The sequence below is a fragment of the Theropithecus gelada genome, chromosome 2 (assembly GCF_003255815.1).
Source record: "Theropithecus gelada isolate Dixy chromosome 2, Tgel_1.0, whole genome shotgun sequence".
In the NCBI taxonomy this organism is placed as follows: Eukaryota; Metazoa; Chordata; class Mammalia; order Primates; family Cercopithecidae; genus Theropithecus; species Theropithecus gelada.
This window is the reverse complement of record NC_037669.1, coordinates 54,482,125-54,506,732: the sequence shown is the minus strand read 5'-3', so window position 1 is coordinate 54,506,732 and position 24,608 is coordinate 54,482,125. Positions and strand designations below refer to the sequence as shown.

The following is a 24,608-nucleotide window of genomic DNA, read 5'->3' as shown; positions in this document are numbered from 1 at the left end:
TAGAATCCCTGAAAATGCAGTGCGCTTGCTGTCATCCAGACCATCTAGATGCCAATTTGTCAAATGCTTTACAAGCTATTTCTTACTGTTCAGTTTTATTTCTTACTGTTCAGCTTTGTGACTTCTTATAGATAATATCAATGTCAAAACATTTGTTTTCTTTCTTTTTTGGGAAGCAGTAAACTTTAGGTTTTCTTAATTTAGTTTTTGAGAGGGAGTCTTACTCTTTTGCCTGGGCTGTGGAGTGCAGTGGTGCAATCTCAGCTCACTGCAACCTCCGCCTCCTGGGTTCAAGCTATTTTCCCGATGAGCCTCCCGAGTAGCTGGGATTACAGGTGTGAATCACCACACCTGGCTAATTTTTGTATTTTTAGTAGAGCCCACATGGCCAGGCTAGTATCAAACTCCTGACCTCAGGTGATCCACCCGCCTCGGCCTCCCAAAGTGCTGGGATTACAGGCGTGAGCCACTTGTGCCTGGCCTGCTTTTTTTTTTTTTTTTTTTTAAATGTACCCATTGTATAATATTTGAAAAATAATAAAAAATGCATAATTTCTCATTCAACCAGGGATCATGGCTAATACTCTGTTAATATTATTTTCTTTTTTTTTTTTTTTGGAGATAGAATTTCACTCTGTCACCCAGGCTGGAGTGCAGTGGCATGATCTCGGCTCACTGCAGCCTCTGCCTCTGACTCCTGGGTTTAAGCGATTCTCCTGCCTCAGCCTCCTGAGTAGCTGGGACTGTAGGCGTGTGCCACCTCACCTGGCTAATTTTTGTATGTTTAGTAGAGGTGGGGTTTCATCACGTTTGTTAGACTAGTGTTGAGCTCCTGACCTTGAGTAATCCACTTGCATTGGCCTCCAAAAAGTGCCGGAATTACAGGCCTGATCTGATGCGTGCAGCCCCTGTTAATATTTTTTTTCCTCCCAATATTTTTTGATCATGGTGCGTTGGCAGGGTAAGAGTTGTAGTATTTTAGAATTTTTCTTTTCTTTTTTTTTTTCCCAGAGATAAGGTCTTTGTTGCCCACACTGGAGTTCTGTGGTGCAGCCATAGCTCACTGCAGCCTCAACCTCCTGGGATCAAGTGATCCTCCCACCTCAGCCTCCCTAAGTAGCTGGGACTGCAGGTGCACACCACCACGCCTGGCTAATTAAAAAACATTTTTTTTGAGATGGAGTCTTGCTGTGTCACCCAGGCTGGAGGGCAGTGGTATGATCTCATCTCACTGCAACCTCCACCTCTTGGGTTCAAGTGATGCTCCTGGCTCAGCCTCCTGAGTAACTGGAATTATAGGGCCTGCTACCACACCCGGCTAATTTTTTGTTTTTGAGACAGCGTTTTGCTCTCGTTGGCCAGACTGGAGTGTAATCGCATGATATCGGCTCATTGCAGCCTCCGGTTCCTGGGTTCAGGCAATTCTCCTGCCTCAACCTCCTGAGTAGCTGGGATTACAGACTCCCGCCACCACACCCACCTAATTTTTTGTATTTACAGGATCACATCTGTAATCCCAGCACTTCAGGAGGCCAAGATGGGTGGATCACTTGAGGGCAGGAGTTTGAGACCACCTGGCCAACATGGTGAAACCCCATCTCTACTAAAAATACAAAAATTAGCTGGGTATGGCTGGGTGCGGTGGCTCATTCCTGTAATCCCAGCACTTTGGGAGGCCGAGGCAGGCGGATCACCTGAGGCCAGGAGTTGGAGACCAGCCTGGGCCAACATAGCGAAACCCCATCTCTACAAAAAAAAAAGAAAAAAAAAAAGAAAAAAAATTAGCCGAGTGTGATGGCACATGCCTGGGGTCCCAGCTACTCAGGAGGCTGAGGCAGGAGGATTGCTTCAGCCTGGGAGGTTGAGGCTGCGGTGACCCATGATTATGCTCCAGCCAGGGCGACAGAGTGAGACCCTGTCTCAAAACAAAACAGAATTATCAGGGTCTCAGGTCTGCACTTAAAGGTCCATGGGGCGACCTGCACAACAAACTGAACTATAAGTGATAGGCACAGGGTGATAAACACAGTCTTGAAGATGTCATTTGGCTTGGTGAGATTCGACTCAAGACTGGAAGATAATGAGTCTGAGGAATTGCTGCTGGCTGGGGGAGGGCTAAGCTGCCTGTAAAAGGGAGGAAGACTAGAAAATATTTGTCAACACCAGAGACTCCTAGGCTGGGTGGGGGATGTGGACACTGTTTTGATGTAAATAAAAACTTTGGTACCTAAATGAGGTGAATGGTGGTGACTGGGAACTGCACCTGGTTGGATGTCAGTGCAGAGTTGCATTTACCTGAAAGAGCAGTTAGCAAGTTCTTGATGTGTCCTGCTGAATGTTTTATCTTGTGAAGGGAAGAAGAAGAACCTATAGAGGGCTGGGCGAGGTGGCTCACGCCTGTAATCCCAACACTTTGGGAGCCTGAGGCAGGAAATTGCTTGAACCTAGGAGTTCAAGATGAGCCTAGGCAACATAGTGAGACCGTATCTTTATTACATTAAAAAAAAAAAAGAAAAAAGCCTGTGGAAGGAATGTATCTGGCCAAGATGATAGGGTGCTAGACCCAGTTCATTATAAGAGAGTTTGGTTGTTGTACCTAAAATTTTCTGGAAGGATTGGAAAATAGAGAAGCAAAACAACTGGGGAAAGAATGGGTAGTTATAGTTATTCTGCTGGTTAGAGCAAATTACTGTTAACGTTTTCTTTGTTGATCTGTGGTGTTTACAGATTTAACTATGTAACTCGTAAGAGTTAGATCCTGAAGACTTTGTGTGTAAATTGCACATGTCAGCATCTGGGAGGGGTGCCAGGGAGAGTATACTGTCCTTCCCTACCCAGGCTGTATCTCTTTACGTGTGTTAAAGAGGAATTTATTAATTATTAAGGTAATAAATATGCAAGAGATGCCTGGGGCAACCCCCAGGAGAGACTAACTGTGGAATCCCTGGAAATAATGGATCAGTTAGGAACCCAGCCTTATGCAGGTAGAAGTGAATAATTATGCTGGGTAGTAACTCATCTGTACCTCCTTCACTCCTGTTCTTTTTCAGCTGGGTTCCTGGTGAGGACAAATGCTGCAAATAGCTCCTGTCCAACCACAAGTTCCTGCATTCTAATGAGTTCTTCTTCCTTCTTAACATTTTTGAAATCTGGATGTGTTTTACGAAACATTATAAATGTAATGTTATTGTCCCTTGGAAAATTGCAAGGGACAATAAAATTGCAAGGAACAATTGCAAAGTGGCTTGTCTTCCAAGCACCTGTCATAGGATCAAAGAAACGTAGGTTGGATGTGCGTGCTTGTGTTAAAAAAAGAAATTAGGAAATTAAATAGTTTTAAGTGTCTTTTCCACTTGTGAAATTTTCCCATTCATCAACTATACTTTGAAAAATGTTTAACAGCTGTGTAATATTCTATCCTAAAGCTCTAATAGTTTATTTCACTACTCTGAGGGATAATGTTTTAGAGGCTGGAATGAAATGTTGGAATTGGAATCTCTTGAAACCTCTCCTGCCTGTGTGTAGGGGTCAGGGGAGGACAGGTGAACAGCTTAGCAGATGCAAATAGGAGGAGCTCCAGCCACCTGTTGATAGTGGAACTGGCCAGCCTTTAAATAAAGCCTCTTCCAAGCAGTCTATAATTTTGATGTCTATGGTCATTTGCCTTTTGTTGAAAACACAGATTAAACAAAAGTTACATCAGAATTGGTATTGGCTTAGTGTTGCTATTTTGAGAACAGGCAGTACAGGTGTTAGACTTGTAAATATCATTCTCAAGTGACTATCACCTGACTCAAATTACCAAAAGTATCTCATTGTTTGATGCTAAAAATATAAACACGAATTATGTTCCACAATTGTAAAAACTACTCATGGAAACAATATGAGGTGATTTGCTTATAATGAATTAATCTTTTTTTTTTTTTTGAGACAGTCTTGCTCTGTCCAGGCTGGAGTGCAGTGGCACAATCTCAGCTCACTGCAACATCCGCCTCCCAGGTTCAGGGGATTCCTGTGCCTCAGCCACCCAAGTAGCTGGGATTATAGGCACCTGCCACCATGCCCAGCTAATTTTTGTATTTTTAGTAGAGACAGGGTTTCACCATGTTGGCCAGGCTTGTCTTGAACACCTGACCTCAAACCCGACTCTGCCTGCCAAAGTGTTGGGATTACAGGCGTGAGCCACCACACCTGGTGAATTAATACTTTTCTTTGTTCTAAACCTGGGCTCGTTAGAGGAAAGAACAGGTCCTAACCCTACTTTTTTCATTTAAATTAACAATAGTGAAGATTTAAAAGTGGCTAGTGTTATAAAGAGTAAAGTATATCTGTAGTTACTGACCTGCGAGGATATCCGATTTTGACTGAGTAAAGGAAGCAAATTGGCCGGGCACGGTGGCGCATGCCTGTAATCCCAGCACTTTGGGAGGCTGAAGTGGGCAGATCAGATGAGGTTAGGAGTTTGAGACCAGCCTGACCAACATGGCGAAACCCCATCTCTACAAAAAAATACAAAAATTAGCCAGGCAAGGTGGTGCCTGCTTGTCATACCAGCTACTCGGGAGGGTGAGGCAGGAGAATCACTTGAACCCAGGAGGTGCAGGCTACAGTGAGCTGCAATCGCGCCACTACACTCCAGCCTGGGCGACAGAGCAGGACTCGGTCTCAAAAAAAAAAAAAAAAAAATTTGTGGAAAATAAGTGTTTTTGTTTCTTGTTTTTTTTTTTTTTTTTTTTTTTTTGAGACGGAGTCTTGCTCAGTCGCCTACGCTGGAGTGCAGTGGCGAGATTTCGGCTTACTGCAAGCTCCGCCTCCCAGGTTCACGCCATTCTCCTGCCTCAGCCTCCCAAGTAGCTGGGAGTACAGGCGCCCGCCACCTTGCCCAGCTAATTTTTTGCATTTTTAGTAGAGACGGGGTTTCACCGTGTTAGCCAGGATGGTCTCGATCTCCTGACCTTGTGATCCGCCCGCCTCGGCCTCCCAAAGTGCTGGGATTACAAGTGTGAGCCACCACGCCCAGCCGTATTTGTTTCTTTAGCAAGTATTTGAGCACCTTCTGAGAGCCAGAGGCACCTTGCTGGAGATACACATAAACACCACGCTCCACCATCCCTAACAGCTCTGCATAGGGAGAGTTCTGGAAGTTGGTATCTCTTGAGAGCGGAGGTGGGGACAGTGAGGTGAGGGACATTAACTTTGTGCTTTATGTTCTTGATCCCTGCCCTGCCCCTGCCACCCCAGGTTGGCATCATACAGTGATTACTGTGTGGACTGCCAGGGTTCAAGTTTGGATCCTGGTGCTACAACTGCTGACTGCAAGTTAACTTGCCCTCAGCACAGAGAGCAGCACCTGCCTCAGGGTGGTTGTGAGGACTGCAGGTTATGATAGACCTGCAGTACTTTGGGCACTACCTGGCTCTATTGTAAATGCCCAATAATCATTAGCTATTATTACATTATACAGTTAAAAGAGTTGGAGACACGGTGGGGGTGCCTGCTGGACCGGGTGTTCCAGAGGTAATGGACTTCTGAAGTGCTGCTAACCAACAGGGGTTGTCGCTGTGTCCTCTTCTAGGTATTTGAGAGACAGCTACAGCTGGCTGTCTCTCTAAAGAAGCCCTTGGTGATCCACTGCCGAGAAGCTGATGAAGATCTGCTAGACATCATGAAAAAGTTTGTGCCCCCTGACTACAAGATCCATAGGTTAGAAGACTGGAACTTCAGTGGGCAAATGAAAGAAACACTTCCCTCTGTCTAGGACGTTAGTTGGAAAGATGAGAAGTTGATGAGGACAGCAATGATTGTATTCTGTCATTATACACTATCTATTCTTTTTTTTTCCCCGAGACGGAGTCTCAGCTTGTTGCCCAGGCTGGAGTGTAGTAGTGCAATTTCGGCTCACTGCAATTTCTGCCTCCCGGGTTCAAGCAATTCTCCTGCCTCAGTCTCCTGAGTAGCTGGGATTACCGGCATGTGCCACCACGCCCAGCTAATTTTTGTATTTTTAGTAGAGATGGGGTTTTGCCATGTTGGCCAGGCTGGTCTCGAACTCCTGACCTCATGGTCTGCCTGCCTTGGCCTCCCAAAGTGCTGGGATTATAGGCATGAGCCTTCGCGCCTGGCCTATACACTGTCTTTTCTAAAGAATTAACTATTAGGTTAAACCACTTGAAATGTATCATATTTGACCTTTTTTTTTTTTTCTCACAAAATAGTAACTTCATATGGTTTGAACTAATAACCCTAAATCACCAGTGAGCACAAGGGGCCTTTCGTGCCCTCCTCCTGGGGATGGGATGGGTGGAAATGGAGTCTCAGTTCTCAGCAGTGAGGACTGCTCATCTTGAGAGGTTGCTGTGGCGTCTGATGACTTAGCACACAGAGCATCTAAGGGTACTTGAAAGGACATTTTCTTTCCTATTTTGAACTTGAAAGCTCCTTTCCCCCCAGTTACGAAAATCAATGTCATATTTTATCAGAATGGCATCTAGGGGTTCTTCAGTTCGGTTTGGTAAACTCTCTGAACTTACGAACTCCTGCCACGTGTAGGTACTGGGCATTGACTTGCCTCTTGGGATATCTGGAGGTGCTGCCAGGAGACAGGTTGGATGGTGGCTTCTGTCTACATAGTGTGTGGGACTGGGTGGTCATAGGTGCTGCGGGAGCCAGAGCAGGGGCCGATGATCATAGCCCAACCAGAAGACTCAGGAGGTGATGCCTGGCCAGCTCCTTAAAGATGGTTGAGAGGGGCTGGCTGAATAACAAGGACTCTAGCACCCAAACTGGGTCTTGTCAGATGGCAGAAAAAGGGGGATGGGGCTGTCAGGGCCTTTGGGTACCTAAGCAGAGTGAGTGAAGCCTCTGGCCCCCAGCTGGGCACACACCAATGATGAAGCAGTCAGTTGGCTTTTCTGGTTGGTTGGTTTTCATGGCTGCATTTTGGGCTAACTTTGAAGGAAATGTAATGGTGGCTGGTAGGCCAGGGCTAAGCTGACCCAACGAGGTGGTATTGCAGGAGGAGGCCCTGAATTTCCAGATTGGTAACTATATATATATGGCACCAAGAACATGAATAGGTATCAGATTAAGAGAAGAAAATTCATCTGTAGTTCGACTTCCCAATATTTTGTTAGGTTTTCTTTCAGTTCATTTGACTACATGGGCATAGTTTTTATATGCTGTCGTCATCATAGGGGCCACAGTTCTTGATTTTGCTCCTCTTCAGTGTTAGGAGCATTTCCTATCCCAGTGTGTTCTCTGTGGTGGTCATCTCAGGTGACTGCAGAGCATTCTGCGGTGTGCGTGGTGATCTCTGAGTGATTTCTGATCACTCACCAAGTGCCATCTTGGGCCTTCCTGTGTTGGAGCCAGCCCTTGTCTGTGTTTACTGTGGAGTCCTTCCCTAGGACGCAGTCTTCCCATTTCTGGGAATCATTGAAAAGGGGTGATGGGTCTAGTGGGAGCTGGGGGTTGCTACAGAGGGGACTGTGAGCAGCCCTGATGTGGAGTTCTGTCCCCAGGCATTGCTTCACCGGCAGCTACCCGGTCATCGAGCCCCTACTGAAGTACTTTCCCAACATGTCTGTGGGCTTCACGGCAGTGCTGACGTACTCCTCCGCCTGGGAGGCCCGGGAAGCCCTGAGGCAGATCCCACTAGAGAGAATCATCGTAGAAACGGATGCTCCCTATTTCCTCCCTCGCCAGGTAAGGGGGTCTTCAGGCTGAGGGGAGGCACCGGAGGGAGAGGGTGGGGAGGTGGGTGGTCACCCTTACAAGGTTGGCAGGGCCAGAGCCCCAGTGACTTCCAGGTCCCATCCTGGGCTGTGTAGATGCCTCCTTGCTGTTACTCTGCAGAACCAAAAGTCTAGGGGGCTGAGAAGCTGAAGGGTAACCACTCTCTTCCAGGCAGTGCAAAGCCCTACCCTGTAGAGGGTAGTCCAAGGAAGCGTGGGACCCTGCTCACCCAGAGCCCCCATGACTAGGACTCTCCCTGCACCTGCAGGTAACGGGGTCTCTACAGGGCAGCCCCAAAGAGGTCCTTGCTGGGGAAGGGACAGGGAGGGAGTTCTAGGTTATGACGGTGCACAGATGGCACAATGATGTTATGACCGCTTGATGTCTTCCAGGTTCCCAAAAGCCTTTGCCAGTATGCCCACCCGGGCCTGGCCTTGCATACGGTCCGAGAGATTGCCAGGGTCAAAGATCAGCCACTCTCCCGCACCTTGGCTGCCTTGCGTGAGAACACCAGTCGCCTCTACAGTCTTTAAGCAGAGAAGGTACAGTCCTCAGGAGTTTCCTAGAAAAGGTCATAAAACTCACATTTGTGTTTTTTAAAAACCAGGACAAACAAGTCTTTTGTTGCATTTTATTTTATTTTATTTTTTTATTTTTATTTTTTTTTTGAGGCGGAGTCTTCACTCTGTCCCCCAGGCTGGAGTGCAGTGGCACCATCTCGGCTCACTGCAAGCTCTGCCTCCCGGGTTCGCGCCATTCTCCTGCCTCAGCCTCCCGAGTAGCTGGGACTACAGGCGCCCGCCACCGCACCCGGCTAATTTTTTTTGTATTTTAGTAGAGACGGGGTTTCACCTTGTTAGCCAGGATGGTCTCGATCTCCTGACCTCGTGATCCGCCCGCCTCGGCCTCCCAAAGTGCAGGGATTACAGGCGTGAGCCACCGCGCCCGGCCTGTTGCATTTTATTAATGTAAAGAATATAAACATAGTATAAGCATTAAGCCCGATTTGTTTTGAGTGACGTGATTTGAAACCGTTTTCCTTTTCTCTTCCACCCTCCAGGGCGACCAGCAGCCTGACAGAACACAGGCTGGCTTGAAGTCTGTGTCTCAGGTCGAGGATGTGTTTGGAGAGCTGATTGGAACACAGAAAACCAGGACAGGATGTTTAACTCGAAGCGGGTCATAAGGCTTCAGCTTGTGGGTGGGGTGGGGTGGGCGTGGAATGAGGGGTATGGGGACTGCCTGTAATAGCACTGGGGTTTTGCCTCCCAGCCAAAATGCTCCAGGGTAGGCAGCAAAGAAGAGTGTGATATGAGGGTACAGTGAGTTTGGCAGTCCAAATTCTGTTCTCTGCAGCCTGTATTTTTGAGCAGTTTGTGAATAAAGTCACCCGTCTACTCGTCTAAACACACATGGGTGTGTAACTCAGTTCCTGGTTCTCGGTTCTAAAAACAGACTCCCAACTGGGAAACCTTTTGGGGGAAATTAACTGGAGACCTATCTCAGAGGTTTATTTTCTTGCAACCAGTGAAGTCGTTCTCTTTCCTTCCTTGGATAACTCTTCAATTTGACGGTCACTGTTCTGGTGTCAACTCCAGCGTCAGCACAGGCAGAAGGACTTCAACTGCTGGTCTCATTGGTTCCACTGCCATCGATATGGGGTGTGCAGAGGAGCGCTCATTGTTCATGATGGAGATCCAGGACAGACTGGGGGACTCCAGAAGAGGCCTTCTTGGGGAAGAGGACCCCAAAGGGGGTACTTCCTACTCACTGATGCCCTCAGGGCTGCTGTGTGGGTGTGTTAAGCTGATAAGGTTCAGTTTGCAGCAGAAACTACCTGCTAGTCTTGTGTCAGGGGTTCCCAGCCTCCTTTTGCTTCACTTTTGCCCCCTTCTCTGGAACATTTGACCAGAAATAATCCTCATTTCATCTTGCGTTAACAGTCCCTTGTGTGCCCTGCCCAGGTTGAGAGGTGAATCAACGTCATTCTCTGAAGCTCTGCAGGGCAGCTCAGCCATGTTACATTGTCTATGCAGAATAAGCAGGCCTGGTGTCTGCAAATGTACCAGTCCCTCTCCCGCTTCTCCTGGGTGCCCCCTTGCCTTTGCCTCTCCTGTGTCCTGTCTTTCTGTGTTTTAGAAGTCAGAGCCTCTCCTTCACCTTTTGAGCAACAGAGTCATCTCAGGTCCTGAGCTCTGCTCTGCCGCCTGCTGGTGCCTTGTAAAGGTATATTCGTTACAGGCCCTAGAGTTTCTAATGGTCCAGGGTTAAGTGAGAGGAGACTGTATTTTGTTTCAAAGGATCCTTCACCCTGATCTCCTGCAGTGAGGTGGATAGGTCACCTGGAGTCCCTCGTCTGTGTTCTTGGAGGCTTAAATTGTAAAATACGTCCCTTATGGAATCCTAAATTCCTCTAGGTGTTTTTGGAAGGCGCATTTGAGCCTTGTGAGCTAAAATGGAATGGATTTAATATTTCCTATCTGGTATTTCCATCTTGCCCCTGGTACACAAGTCACCGGCCTGGAACTCAGCCTTGATTCACTGTCTGTCTTCATGGATCAGCTGTGCTGTTATGTTGTCTGTGCTGCAGATTTGCCCATGTGGGAAGTCGGGGGGGACCTGATCTCCTGCTTGGAAGATCTGGGGACTGCTGAGTATATCAAAGTGCTTTATTGTCACCAAGTGAACTGCAGCACAACCATCTCCTCTCCACAAGCCCTGAAGTCAGTACTGCCTGCAGGTGAAACCAACCAGTCCTGTGTTAGAGGAGGAAAAGTGATGATGACATGGAAGTCTCCAAGCCTGTGCCATCCACCTGCCAAGGAAAAGCACAAGGTGCTATCTACTTTTCTCTCTAGGATTTAGAGAGAAATCCTCTCTAAATGATCTAGGATCATTTATGTGCTGTTACCTAGTGAAACCTCACCTGTGTGGGCGTGAAAGTCGGTTGGCGTTGTTTTTGATTCAGCTTTTTGGATGGCTGATTGTTTTCACTGTGCTGTGGGAATGCCTCTGTATTTTTTCCCCTCTTTGGCCATCTTTTTCTGAAAATAAAGTGATGGATCCTCCAGCCAACCCAGTCTCTCTGTGTTTGTGTAGACTTACCTGAGTGATGCAGTGGTTGAATCTGGTTGTTGGCCAGCTTTGTAACCCAAGAATCCAGATAGCTGGAGACTTTCTTGAGTATCCATGTGGCTCTCTGTAAAGTTAAACTGCATATAAGAATTCTTAAAGTTCGGCCAGGCATGGTGGCTCACTTCTGTAATCCCAGCACTTTGGGAGGCCAGGGCGGGCAGATCACTTGAGGTTAGGAGTTCGAGACCAGGCTGGCCAACACGGTGAAACCCTATCTCTACTAAAAATACAAAAATATAGCTGAGTGGGGTGGCACGCGCCTGTAGTCCCAGCTGTTTGGGAGGCTTAAGCAGGAGAATCACTTGAACCCAGGAGGCGGAGGTTGCAGTGAGCCAAGATCGCGCCATTGCACTCCAGCCTGGGTGACAGAGCGAGACTCTGTCTCTCCCCTCCCCCTGTCTTCCCCCAAAAAATAATTCTTTTTTTTTTTTTTTGAGACGGATTCTCGCTCTGTCACCCAGGCTGGAGTGCAGTGGCGTGATCTCAGCTCACTGCAAGCTCCGCCTCCTGGGTTCACGCCGTTCTCCTGTTCTCCTGCCTCAGCCTCCCGAGTAGCTGGGAGTACTACAGGCGCCCGCCACCACGCCCAGCTAATTTTTTTTTTTTTTTGTATTTTTAGTAGAGACGGGGTTTCACCGTGTTATCCAGGATGGTCTCGATCTTCTGACCTCGTGGTCCACCCACCTCGGCCTCCCAAAGTGCTGGGATTACAGGTGTGAGCCACCGCGTCTGGACAAATTCTTAAAGTTCTACAGCCTTAGAGTGTTAAGTAATTTTACTGCCTGGGAACTCAGATGCACTGCCTCTTTCTAACCTATGTAGATACTTTCTTTTCTTTTCTTTTTTTTTGTTTCCAGCGCAAGGCTGTAGGAGGAAGAAAAATCTAGTCCCTGGGGGTGTTGATGAATCAGTTGGATGATGGGCGTTGGACTGAATTCCTGATGCCTCTGGGTAAACTGTGGAGGAAATTCTGTTTCATTACTTGCACTCAGCCCTCCTATTTTGTACTAAGGTATTCTTGAATACAAGTGCACTGGCCAAAAAGTAAACTTACACATAAAAAGGAAGGCTCTTTCGCAAGAATACTGAACACCTTTGAAGTCTCTGTTGCTGCCTTGTCTTTTAGATACAATCATTGATGATGTATCTTTGGCATCGCCCTGAACTTTGTCTCAGTTCCTTCACAGTCGAATGTGCAGTTGGCTTTGTCCACTCAGTGACGGTCCTTGTGACTGTCTGTCCTTGACTTTTCTGGTGTTTCCATCTTTCTGTAGGAAACTTGGGACTGATACTCATCATTTGCTGTCAGCACCTTCATTTTGCTTCATTCATTTTTGTAAAGTAAGGGCAAATGGCCACCGGAATGTACAGTGATTGAAGAAGCAAACTCTGTCAAAGATGGTGATTAGTGGCCAGCTAGTCCCTCTCAGGATCACTGTATTAAAAAGTGCTCATTTGCCAGTGACATCTTTTTTTGGTTTTGGTTGTTTTTTTGAGACTGAGTGTCACTCTGTCGCCCAGGCTGGAATGCGGTGGCCTGATCTTGGCTCACTGCAACCTCCGTCTCCCAGGTTCAAGTGACTCTCCTGCCTCAGCTTCCTGAGTAGCTGGGATTACAGGCGCCCACCAGCATGCCTGGCTAATTTTTTTTTTTTTTTTAAGTTTTAAGTAGCGATGAGGTTTTGCTGTGTTGACCAGTTTGGCCTTGCACTCCTGATCTCAGGTGACCCACCCGCCTCGACCTCCCAAATGCCAGTGACATCTGAAAGTGGATTCAGATGAAGGTGAGTAGCTTAGTGGAGGGGTCTCAACTCTTCTCTGTGCACTGTCTTAGGAGAATTTCTGAACACACACCTATAAGTGTATAAGAACTTAAATACATATGCTGTTATGCTAATTATACACAAGGTAAAAGTTTTTTCACGAGGAGAATTTTTTTTCTCCAGCAAATAGCTCACTCACCCTGGGGGTACCTACACCCCACTTTAGAGATGATCAAGTTACAGTGGTATCATTAAACGATGCATGAAGGAGTGGGTTTAAGAAAGCTGATACAGGAACATGTTTGAAATAATACATTTTCTCAAAGGCGTCCTCTAACCATTTCCTTTAAAAATTATATTTCCGCCCATTGTTGACTTGAAATTGTCCTCACTATTCTACCCCGCTACCACGTTCACCCAGTGTATTCTGAAGGAAAATGAATGAAAATGGAAACCTCTCTCATCCTAGGCAGTAGAGCGAGGTTAGCCGCACTGGCTGAGAGGCTGTGGAGCCAGATGAAAAAGCAGCACCTGAGCCTTCTGATGATGTCCGTGAGTCAGCCACGTACTTGCTATGTGACTTTGGGAAAGTTAACTTAATTTCTCTGAGCTTTAGTTTTCTCCCTCATAAGTAGGCTTGCTGTGAAAATGAAGTGAAATCACATTAATCTGCATGAGTATTTAACATGGTGCCTGGTGCACATCAGGGGTGTGGCAGTAAGTGCCAGCTGCTGTAGTAATTGAATGCTTAGCTACGTGCCGGGCCCTGTGCCTAGCAGCTATGGCTCATGTGAGATCTCATGTTGAGTCTTGGCAGTAACCCAGCAAGGTAGGCATTTTACATGTGAGGAGCCTGAGAAATTCAGTCTTGGCCTGGATCATACAGCTGGTATCCAAATTCAGGTCCAAAACGAAAGCCCAGATCTTTGCACTACACCTTGTTGCCTGGCACAGGTGAGAGTGCCCAGTCCACAGTGGGGTTCAATATCTGTTTCTATTTGAATGACCCAGGCAAGCTAGTAATAATTTAGCTTGTGATTCCTTTGAGAGAGAAGTAAGTTCTTGTCTTTGGTGGGGGAAGCATCAGGTGACCAGCATTTGTTCAGAGCCTGGTACGCATCCTCTCCCAAGCCCAATCAGTGGGTGCTTTCTCAAAAAGAAACCAGCTCCTGACCACTTTGGCCATTTTGGGCCTTCGCTCCTCTTCTCTAGCTATTGATAAGAGGGCTGTGGGCAGTTAGTGATAATCAGGGTTGTATCCCAACTAAGTGACAGAGCTGAGATGGTTAAGTTCCAGGACAAGTGTGTTGATCTCTGTACCCACTTGTGCCAGGTGTCTGGGGAGGTAGGGGCATGGCTGTCGGGGTGGGGGGGGGTTAGCGGGGGGCCTGCAGTGTGCTGTGACACCTGAGAAGGAGCTTTTTTTTTTTTTAATCCCCACATCTTTATACCCATGGCCTAACCAATGTAAGTGAATTTCAATTTATCAATCAAGAAGTCATATTTTAAAATTGAACTTTTGTTTACAGATATTTGTAGATTCACATGCAATTGTAAGAAAGAAGCCATTTCCCATCAGCCATTTACTAAGTAGCCTGGGGATCTTGTTAAAATGCAGATCCTGAGAGATTAGGGCTGGGGTGCTGCGGAAGATTCTGCATTTCTGAGAAGTTCCTGGATGACGGTGGTGTTCACCGACCACAGCTCCTATGTGAGGGAGAGCCGTTGGGTTTCTGTCTGTCTGCCGCACCTGACCAGTGGTTAGTGCCTGAGTGTGGGGCGGCCATCTGTCTGTCTGCCGCACCTGACCAGTGGTTAGTGCCTGAGTGTGGGGCGGCCATCTGTCTGTCTGCCGCACCTGACCAGTGGTTAGTGCCTGAGTGTGGGGCGGCCATCTGTCTGTCTGCCGCACCTGACCAGTGGTTAGTGCCTGAGTGTGGGGCGGCCATCTGTCTGTCTGCCGCACCTGACCAGTGGTTAGTGCCTGAGTGTGGGGCGGCCATCTGTCTGTCTGCCGCACCTGACCAGTGGTTAGTGCCTGAGTGTGGGGCGGCCATCTGTCTGTCTGCCGCACCTGATCAGTGGTTAGTGCCTGAGTGTGGGGCGGCCAGAGTTTTACTTGAGGAGATGCTCGGCTCCTAGCACCCTCTGCGGTGTGGGTTTTCCAGAGTGCGGGCATTACCCCAACTGTCTCTGCAGACAGCTTCCTGCATGCTTCTCACAAGTGCTCAGATGGCTGAGTTGGCAAGTGGGCGGTGCTGCTCTTTGGGGCTGCCTTGTTCTTTGCCTTTCCCTCCCTTTAGCAATGTGTCCCATCCGTTGCCCACACTCAAGTCAGTCCACACGTTTAGGCTAAGGTGGGCATGACCGAGTGGCCTTTCCCCGGGAAGACCAGTGTCGTAACTGGAATTAAGTTGTGGAACATAAGAGTCAAGGCTCATGTCTGCTGTAAGCTGGAGTTGAGGGAATGTTTGGGGATCCCACCAGGTATCAGTAAGGGAACCATGGTGACAGCCAGCCTTGCCCACATGAGGCATCTGCTTTGTCAGGCCTTCTCAGTAGTGGAGAAGGGAGGAAGGAGAACGCAGCTCTTTCAGCGCTGTCTAGCAGTGCCCAAGGGCCGCTGGGCACCTCACTTAACGTCTAACTTCAAATTCATTCTTGGGCATTCCTGTCTTCCTCTCCGATCTTGAATGGATGTTGGCTCCGATAATGTCATCCTGAAGTTTCTTTGTCCACACAGCCCTGGCTGGTTGTTAATAAGCTGTTAGTGCAGCCTTGCACTCAGGAAGCCCTGATGTGTAAAGGAACTGTGTCTTTGTTCTTCCTCTCTTCCCTTTCTCTTAGTCCCACTTTATCTCTCTTTCTCTGTCCCCCTCTCCCTCCTCGTTTTCTCCCTCCCTCCTCTTCTTCCCCTTTCCCTCCTGCTCTCCCCCTTTCTCTCCTCCTCTAAGAAACCCAGTCTTAATTCTGCACAATGCATGCACATACAGTAGCTTGTCTGCTTGAGTGAGCTGGTGTGGTTAGGTTTTCTAAGCATGCACACTGGCCTTACTACTTGTCCTTTTATTCCCTTCCCACAGACCATAGACCAAGAAATATTTTCGTCTTTATTATTTTGATTTTTTTAAAGTGAAATGTTAACTTTTCCTCTTTGAAAAAAATTCCCATTTGGAACATCAGCCTACAGTTTGAACATTTATTCACCTCATGAGCTTGTACAACAGTCGTGGGAGTTGCGGCAGAAGCAAGTGAAAGGCCAGATGAGCGCTTCTAAGCTTGGGAGGAAGAGAGAGGTGAGTGAGGCTTGTGGGCAATCACTTGTCAGCTGCGGCCTCTGGAAAGCAAGAGGTTGAGTCAGAATGCTGGGCGTAGTGTCCTGCTAGTGCTTTTCTTCTACGGTGGTGACATTGCAGGTGGGATGTAATGGTGGGGGTTGCGGGGAAGCACTGGCCTTGGAGTCAGACTGTTGTGCCCTGGGTAAGTCACCTCAAAGCTGAGTCTTGGTTTCCTCGTTTGCACAGCGGGGTGAATGCTACCCCTGCTGTTCCCCAGGGGTGAAGGGTCACCGCTTTGGTGACGACAGTGCTTTGCAGATGTGCAGGTGTTTTCTGCCACCTCAATCAGTCGGGCGGTTTCTTTTTTTCTTTTACAAGAAGAGGGGATTCAAAGCAAACCCTTTGCTTAACTCAGGAAGCTCTAATATTTGAAGGCACTGCTTAACAGCCTGCAGAACCTGTTCTGAGTGCTACTTGGGCGCCAATTCCTTTTTGTTTGTGGAGTAAAATTACGCAGTGAAGATGGTGTAACACCAAATAATTGTAGACTCCCGCAATAGGTAAAATAGCTCCATTTTACAGTTAAGGATGCTGAGGTTCAGCTGAGGCCCCAAAGCTAGCTAATGTACTAGTTCTTAGAACATTCTTTGAACACAAAGACTATGATGAACTCCCTTCTGAGCCACTCACAAATACTAGCCAACCACTCTCCTGCAGATCTTTGGGAAAGGGAAATTAGAAGTTCTTTTGGAGAGGCAGAGGTTGGGGAAAACTCTCATCACCCAGAGTGAACTCCCACGTGGGGCTGCAAGGAAACCAAGCAGACCTGGTCCAGGCAGGACTCACCTTTGGCCTCTTCCCAGAGGATGTCCTGAAGAAACTTCCCCAGGGCCTGGCTGTGCTGCTGGTACTGAACCCCTGACAGCTTGATTCCAACATCAAAGGGGGCGTTGAACTAGGAGGCAGGGCAGGAAGGACCCAGGAGATGTCAGAGGTCATGCCCATCCCCATCCCAAAGGGGGCTCTGGGCTCTCTGCTCTCTCCTCAGGAGTGGAGAGGGAGAATGGCCTCTGGGCCCCAGCAGGGACTGCCGAGGGACACCTCAGCCAGATTCTCTTCCTTTCTCAGGGCCACAGCTCACCTTCCCATTCACCATCTGTCAGACACTTACCTTGCGGTCTCATGCCTCCCAGCCTTTGCCTCTAGGGGGATTGCTGATAAAAGCTGTGGTGTTCCCTGGTATGAGATTTTTTTCTCCTTTGCAGTTTTGAAGACAAACGGTTGAGTCACCAATGGCAGCATTTCGGGCCCTGGCAGGGGGTCTGCCCGGCATTCTCAGCACTGGCCTGCTGGCCTTCTATTCCTTCCCTGCCCCCAGCTCTTTCTCCTTTCCCTCTTGTCTGTTTCTTCTCCTTTTTCTCCTTCCCTAGGTATTTTTTCCTCTCATATGCATAACCCTTTCTTTGATGCCTGGAAAATCAAAAGGAAGCTAATGTTTTCCTAGAAGGAGGCTCTGAACCGAGTTCTCCTTTCTGTGCCTCCGTTTCTTCCCCTCTACAGGGAGAGCTCCCCATCTCTCCCGTTTTCCAGGCGTTCCTGAGATGATTTTCTGGAGCTCAAAGCTTTAAGTGGGAAGGAGCTCTGCTGCAGCCACATGGCAGACTTTCCTTGGGAGCAGAGATTGCCTCTGTTTGCCAGTGGCTGCCTCGGTGCCTGGCCATGTTGGGCACTGTCTTGTCTGAGTCAGGGAAGGATCTTAGTGCTGGGTCATTTGGTCCTCACAGTAGAAGCCCAGGGAGTTGGAGGCCAAGGACTAGGATGCAGGACTTTTAAACCCACCTGGCCCTGAAAACCGCTTTAGTCCCATTCCCTTCCTCTGCATCAGGCCAGGCATCCTCAGGGCCTCCCTGTGGGGTAGGCGCTACCACTGTACCCGTTTTACAGGTGAGGACACAGGCGCAGAGAAGCTATTAACCAACCAATAGCTATGTGTTCCCTTTCCGAAATCTCCCTCCCCTTAACTCCACTGTGAAGATGGACCCAGTGGGGAATGACATGATTGATTTTTTTTTTTTTTTGGTAAGGAAAGTTGGGGCCTTCCATTCCCTCCGGTAAAAACTCATTTTTCTTCCACTGCTGAGGCAAATGCAGGGTGGCCCATCACCTGGCAGACATCTTAGTGAACAGGAGCAGCGGTCTGGGAGACTGCTGGGCTGGCCTAACACCTGGCGCTGTGGTGCAGGCAAGTGAGAGGTGTCATGGTGCTGGCTGGTGGTGGGGGCCAGCTTCCCTCTTGGCCTCAGTGGCCCATCTGTTCAATGGGAGTGGGACTTGGTCTCCAAAGTCTTCTACTCTGAAACTTGATTTTGGGAGGGAAACGTTTGCGGGGAGGTAGAGGGGCCTGAGATGAGAGAGGTGGGTGGGACACTGGGTTGTGAGGGGTTTGGTAGTGGGGCGCTCCTGGGCTCTGCAGCTGCTCCTCTTCTCCCAACACCCGCCAGGCGTTCGACTTCTGGTTCCAGCCAAGGCAGCGTGGGTCACATGCTCTGAGTCTGGCTTTCACAGAAACTGCAAAGTTCCCGCTGTACCAGCCCCACCTTGCATCATCAGCCACCAAGACCTCTTTCTCATCTGGGCTAATGCGCAGCTCCTCTGGCTGGGATGACCATGTGTGGAGCTGCCCGTCTTACCAGCAAAATATCCTGGTTTTGGCGTAAGGATATGCAGCTCTTTCAAATGGGAATCTAGTGGATCCCATCGTGTAGAGGAAAGGTCTGAACACTACTAGGCACTGGTGAGGATGAGAGCGAGCAGGGGCTGGGGGAGCTTCCGACGGCTTTATTCCTCGACTGGAGAAGAGTATGGTGAACAGGCAGGCAGAGGCCAAGGCGGGCACATTTCACTCCTTCTCTGGAAGGAAGAGGCCTCCCCTGGACCACTGTGCGCTGTGTCTGTTCATCAGACCAATGAGGAGGAAGAGGGCTTGGGGACTGGAATCAGCCCTGACCTTGCGTTGCGTCTTTGCCACACTCCGCTGTGGTACGTTGGGCAAGTGAGTTCCCCTCTGAACCGTTCCTCTGCTCTAAAGTGGGAATAATGCCAGCCCTGCTTACCTCACAGGTTGTCGTAGGGAGGAGGTGGGGCGGTTAGAGGTGAAGCTGGTATCCTCGGGCACAGTGTTTAATAACTGCCATTATTAAGTGCTACCTTGGGGGAATCCTGCCTTAGCCGCGAAATGGTATCACCAACCAAATGCTTAGAAGAAACCATTCCCTAAACCTCAGCCACAGGAAGGTTATATAGACAACCCAGTAAAATCCTTTACTCCCTCCTCCTTTCCATCTCTGGGTTGTCTTAACTTTCTCCTTGCCCCCCACACGATTTGTCAGAGCAAATCGTCCAGACCTGCCCCTTCCTTGCCTCCAGATGAGGTGAGTGAGTGCTGGAGCCTGGGCTGGCGCCGGCTCTCCCATCCGGGGACCTATTTTGAAGCACTCCATCCCCCAGTTCAGGCCCTAGAAGCCCCTGAGTAAAACACGGTTTTCTGCAGAGAAACATCTTCAGTCTGGGCCTGCCATTTATTTCTGGGTGTCTCTGCCTCTGGGCACTGTATTTTCTGTCCCCTTTGAGTCATCTGGAGGCTCTGGCACCCTCTCTCCTCTGCCCAGGCTCCCTCCATCCCTATTCTGTTGTAGCGAAGTTACTTCTCCCAGATGTTTTTCTCTTAATGGGCAAAGACCTCATAGAGCCCAGGGCAGAGCTCAGCTCCTGTGGTACTGGTTTTATAGTTCTGGGGAGCTTGTAGTTGGGACCCTGTTCACTGCCACCTGTCCCTGCCCTCCCTCTCCCGACCCCACCCTTGCCGCCACAGAAACATACAACTGCAGAGGTACCGACCTGGATTTCCAGTTCATCCTCCGCCCCTTCTGCCTGATCTCCATCTTCTGGGCGGAGCCAGCCTCCTAGAGCTCGGGGCTGCAGCTTGGCTGGTGGCTTCTTGGACTCCTTTCTCTGCTGGAAGGGGGAAATGGTCTCTTTAGGACCCCAAGCCCCCATGTGCTTCCAGAAAGAGTGAGGTCAGACCCAGAGTCCTTTGTGCTCTGGGAGAAGGCTGAAGCCCAGAGATTGCACTGCTGCTCCAGGTCACAGAGCTGGTTGCCAAGTGGCAGGGCTGGAACAAGATACCCTAGTCAGCATGTGGGGCTTTGTGGGAAGCTCTCACCTGGGCTCTCTGGTGTTCAGGGCTCAGGAAGCTGGAGCCTGCCATGGCCAAGTCCAGCCAGAGCATGCCGAGGAGCAGGAGGCTGCAGACGTTTCCTGGGGAAGGCATGGCCTCAGCTGGGTTGCAGACAGGTGGACCTGGGGGAGAGTGGGTCTCCAGGCAGCTGCCTCTCCTTCTCATGTGCCTCTGAGCTAGCTCAGGTAGGAGCCCAGCAAATGGCGTGAGGGGGCTTTACTATCTGGGGTCCTGACTGCTGTATAGACAGGACCCCCCTCCACCTCCCAAGGTAGAAGAGAATGGATGTGTGTTCTCTTCTCCAAGGCTGTTCAGGGCAGAATGCCTGGCAGCAAGACTCGATAGGGGGCTGGGGGTCCTCCCCAGTGCCTTTTGTCCCAGGCTCTGAGGAGCTCATGGCAAGTCTTTTCATGAGGAGTGAGGAAGCTGAACCAGCAAGGGCCCCAGGGGACTTAGTGGGGAGGGGGATTAGAGGCAGCTCCTAAACAAAGCTTTGTCTCTGAGCAACCAGACAGACTCAGATTGTCGAACATCCCCTGTGTTTAGAGGGGACTCCTGAGGCCCAGAGAAATTAAATGAATGGGCAGCAGTCACGGACAATAAACCTGTCAGCAAACATGCACGCAGAGAGGAGAGAGAGAGCCTACCTGCAATTCCTGGCGGAGGTGGTGCCTGGTGGCTGTCGGGTCCTTATATAGGAAGGCTGGTGTTTGTTTTAAACCAGCAACCCCATCTCAGAGGTGGCCTAGCTTCCGTGGGGCTGATGTACAATGTACATTCCTTGGGAACTAAAAATGTTCATGTCCTCTGGGTAGAAGTCAACAGTGGAGGTCAGATGCCCTGCAGGATTGCTGGGTTGGCGAGGGGTGAAGCATGTGCTCCAGCTGTCCCTGGAACACAGGGTGGCAGGGTGGCCCAAGTGGGCATGGCCTTGGTGGAGGAGGGAGGGAGGAGAGTGGCTCTGGGGTCTGGGTGCGGCTTTGTTGCTGTGTGACCTTAGCTTACTCGCCCTTCCTCTCTGTGTAAAATGAGGCTGTCATCACTAGGAAAGCTCTGAGACCTCCCCAGTCCGGCGCCCTGTTGTTTCCCATGTGCTGTTGCTGCTCTGGCCTCTGTGAGCCCTGGGAGCCCGCGGGGAGCCAGGCTGGTGATCCTACACCTTCCCAAGGAGGAGAGTCCCACGTTCGGGTTGAGCAGACTGCTCCTGATCATCCTCTCCAGACAGCGGGTGTGGGGATAACTTCAGCCAGTGGCTGCGCTTCCGTCCTTTCTGCCAGGTGCTGTGACATGACTGCCTGACCTGGCGTTTTTTCACATGGCAGTTTGCCTTGCCTTGCCTTCCCCCAGCAGCTTTGGTCCCTTTTAGCGGATGCCTCTTCTGAGAGGGAAGTGCATTGGACCTGGAGGTGGAAGATCTGCGCTTAGTGCTTAGCGCTTAACACAGGGCTGGCTCCTCCCTCACTGACTGGCCTTAGGCAGACCACAGATAATTCTCCTTACCCAGAGTCTTTGAGGGTGAAATGAGGTGATGGGGGAAAGGTGGCTTCTAACCTGTAAAACACCCTGCAGATGACAACGGTGTCATACCAGGCCCATAGGACTTCCCAGCACAGGCCAAGGCCACTGCCTCATTTCCCTTGGTCCCAGGAATTTCTTCCCTTCTGGAGTGCTTCATCCAACTGGTCCCTGGCAGGAACCCCTAAGGGCCAATGAGTTGTCTGCAGAGAAGTTCTAGCAGTTCAGGAGAGGAGCTCACCTTAGGCTGGGGCTTGCCGCAGGGATGTTAGCAAAGGCTCCAGGAAAGAGGCCTGTGGGGAACTTGGGGCAGGGCTTTGAAGGCAGGGCTTTGCGACGAGCAGAGGGGAGGTGAAGGCTTGGGTAGAGTACGTCCGTGCAGAAGGAGAAGACTGGATGGCTTGGAGGAGGATGGCGATGGGGTCATAACAAAAACATTAGAAGCTGGTTTGGGGCCAGGTGATGGATGCCTCGGGAGCTGCTAGCCCAGTAAGTTTGGGCTTTTTTTGCAGGAGGGCAGCCACCGAGGATTCTTGAGGAGAGAGAGACCATAGTATGAATGAAAGAGTTGGAAAGACTAATTTAAGGCACTGGGAGGCTGAATCCTTTATTTTGCTGGAAGAAAAACTGAATGCCAGAAGGGCCACACTTTCCCCAAAGCTATACAGCCATCAGGGGCAATGCTGGGACTCCCCCATGGATCTCTTGGCTCCTAATACAGTGCTCTTTCTGATATGCCATCTGGCTCCATAATGAACGTGGTGTTCCAGGAAAATCAGTCTGCGCTGAACAGGATGGAATTGGGGCAGGATGTCCAGTGAGGAAGACATTGAGGCAGCAAAGCAAATGATTGCCAAATGACCACCTATCCTACTTAAAAGATCAGCCTCAGGGTGGATTGGAGCTTTCTTTTTTTCTTTTGAGATGGAGTCTCGCACTGTCGCCCAGGCTGGAGTGCAGTGGCGCGATCTTGGCTCACTGCGAGCTCCGCCTCCTAGGTTCACGCCATTCTCCTGCCTCAGCCTCCCAAGTAGCTGGGACTACAGGCGCCTGCCACCATGCCTGGCTCATTTTTTGTATTTTTTAGTAGAGACAGGGTTTCACCGTGTTAGCCAGGATGGTCTCGATCTCCTGACCTCGTGATCCGTCCGCCTTGGCCTCCCAAAGTGCTGGGATTACAGGCGTGAGCCACCACGCCCGGCCTGGATTGGAGCTTTCTAGAGTCTCTTGGGACAGCAGAAACACAGACTGGGTTGGACTGAATCTTTAAGTGGGACATGAGGGACAAAGTACCTCCTGTTGGTAAACATCTCACCACCAGCCCACTGTGGTGGCTAAAATCCCACCTTTAGTCCCAGCAACATGTGAGCATGTCACCAGGAGGTCGTCACCAGGAGGTCTTCACAGGCCTGTCTGCCACCTGAGTGTAGACATCTTTTGGTCCTGGAGCCCAGAGAGGCTGAATGTGGAGAGGGTAGAGAGAGGTCTGTAGTCCTCAGAGAAGACTTGCAGCTTTTTCAGAGCCACCAACCCCATTAAAAAAAAAAAAAATCCCCAAACAGAAAAACCCTAACTATGGTGACCAGGTACCTCCTGAGACATGAAGCCTCCGCTTACCTGGACCCTGGAGGCCTCTCCAGGCAAAGCTGCCAGTGTTGATCCTAGATAAGACCACCAGCAAGTAAACACCCACTGCGCAAAGCTCAAAGCTGTGTTATCTTTGGGGAACTGAAATGTCCCCTGGGAGTTGGAAACTCCCCTAGCTGCATACCACAGAGTCGAGGAAGGAACAGCTGATGGACAGAAGAACCATGGCGGGAGGAGGCACCGGGAAGCTATCTCATGGTCCTCTTAGTTACGGAGTGGAGGAGGGTTGCTGGCCGGAGGACACAGCAAATCTGAACAAGAGGAGCTTGGAGGAAGCCTGAGTGACCTGGAGGGGACTGACTGACCTTCCTCATTCTTTCCAAGTGTGAATAATAACCAAGCCCAGTTTTTCAACTCCTTGAGGGTGAGGACAAAGCCCCGTTCTCCTTTTTGGAACGTGGTGGGGGCTCAGGAAGCAGGTTCTGTCCAGTCGGTGGGTTTCCTTTCTGTTGCGGGTCTCTGGAGGGCCTGCCTTCATGAAGGCACATGATTGACTCATCATTTGTGAATTGACTGCTATATGTAAAGGGCATCTGAGACCAAATTATCTTCATATACTTTTCATTATAATTTTATTTGTACTGATGATTAGTTGGTTTAGCAAGCTCTTTTTTTCATAGATTTGGCTAAACTTCAGTCTGAAAGAGGCAAATTCTGGGGTTCTAGAAAGAGATTTTATTCTTTGATATAGGGCCGTTTGGTGGGGTTTCTTTTTGTCCTAGTTGTAGCTTCCATAATTTCTAGATTCACATTTTCCAGTAGAAATATACAGGCATACCTCGGAGGCATTACAGCTTTGGTTCCAGACCACAATGAAGTGAGTCACGCGAATTTTGTTGGTTTCCCCATGAATATAAAACTTATGCTGATACCATACTATAGTCTAAGTGTGCGACAGCGTATGTCTAAATGAATATACATATATATTTTTTTGAGACAGGGTCTTGCTCTGTCACCCAGGCCGGAGTGCAGTAGCACTATCATGGCACACTGCAGCCTCCACCTCCCTGGACTCAGATGATCCTCCCACCTCAGCTTCCCAAGTAGCTGGGACTACAGGTGCACACCACCACACCTGGTTAATTTTTGTATTTTTTATAGAGACAGCGTCTTGACTTGTTGCCCAGGCTGGTCTTGAACTCCTGGCTTAAGTGATCTGCCGGACTTTGCCTCCCAAAGTGCTGGGATTACAGGTGTGTGGTCTTTGAAATCCAGTGTGTGTTCTTACAGTGCATTTCAATTTGGACTGGCCATGTTTCCAATGCTCAGCAGCCACATAGGGCTCATTCGAGGTAGGTG

General features: G+C 49.4%; 2 protein-coding genes and 1 long non-coding RNA gene across 9 annotated transcripts in view; 2 read left to right on the top strand and 1 right to left on the bottom strand.

The window, feature by feature from the left end:
* TATDN2 (TatD DNase domain containing 2) overlaps window positions 1–10,809 on the top strand; it is a 41,473-nt gene extending 30,664 nt beyond the window's left edge. Inside the window, exons 5-8 of one of the 2 annotated variants that reach the window (XM_025375013.1) lie at window positions 5,576–5,703; window positions 7,521–7,704; window positions 8,127–8,305; window positions 8,795–10,809. In XM_025375013.1, coding sequence (XP_025230798.1) covers window positions 5,576–5,703; window positions 7,521–7,704; window positions 8,127–8,267 — 453 coding nt within the window. In that variant the 3' untranslated portion in view covers window positions 8,268–8,305; window positions 8,795–10,809. The remainder of the gene's footprint in view (window positions 1–5,575; window positions 5,704–7,520; window positions 7,705–8,126; window positions 8,306–8,794) is intronic. The other variant, XM_025375012.1, reaches the window with a different exon arrangement.
* Window positions 10,810–14,195: 3,386 nt separating this feature from the next.
* LOC112618236 lies at window positions 14,196–15,814 on the top strand. Its single transcript, XR_003118049.1, has 2 exons — window positions 14,196–14,404; window positions 14,730–15,814. It is a non-coding gene; the product is annotated as an uncharacterized LOC112618236 (long non-coding RNA).
* A 3-nt stretch (window positions 15,815–15,817) lies between these two features.
* GHRL (ghrelin and obestatin prepropeptide) lies at window positions 15,818–23,392 on the bottom strand. Of its 6 annotated transcripts, XM_025375020.1 has the most exons (7): window positions 23,280–23,392; window positions 21,307–21,547; window positions 20,795–21,077; window positions 20,133–20,269; window positions 19,808–19,924; window positions 16,757–16,865; window positions 15,818–15,969 (listed from the first exon to the last, which is right to left on the bottom strand). In XM_025375020.1, the coding sequence occupies exons 4-7, from the start codon at window positions 20,238–20,240 to the stop codon at window positions 15,950–15,952; spliced, it is 354 nt and encodes a 117-aa protein (XP_025230805.1). In that variant the 5' UTR covers window positions 20,241–20,269; window positions 20,795–21,077; window positions 21,307–21,547; window positions 23,280–23,392; the 3' UTR covers window positions 15,818–15,949. The 6 variants fall into 6 exon arrangements, with proteins under 6 accessions (XP_025230805.1, XP_025230803.1, XP_025230807.1 ...); XM_025375018.1 differs by having other exon boundaries at window positions 20,795–21,547; XM_025375022.1 differs by having other exon boundaries at window positions 19,808–19,921; window positions 20,795–21,547.
* Window positions 23,393–24,608: the final 1,216 nt, after the last annotated feature.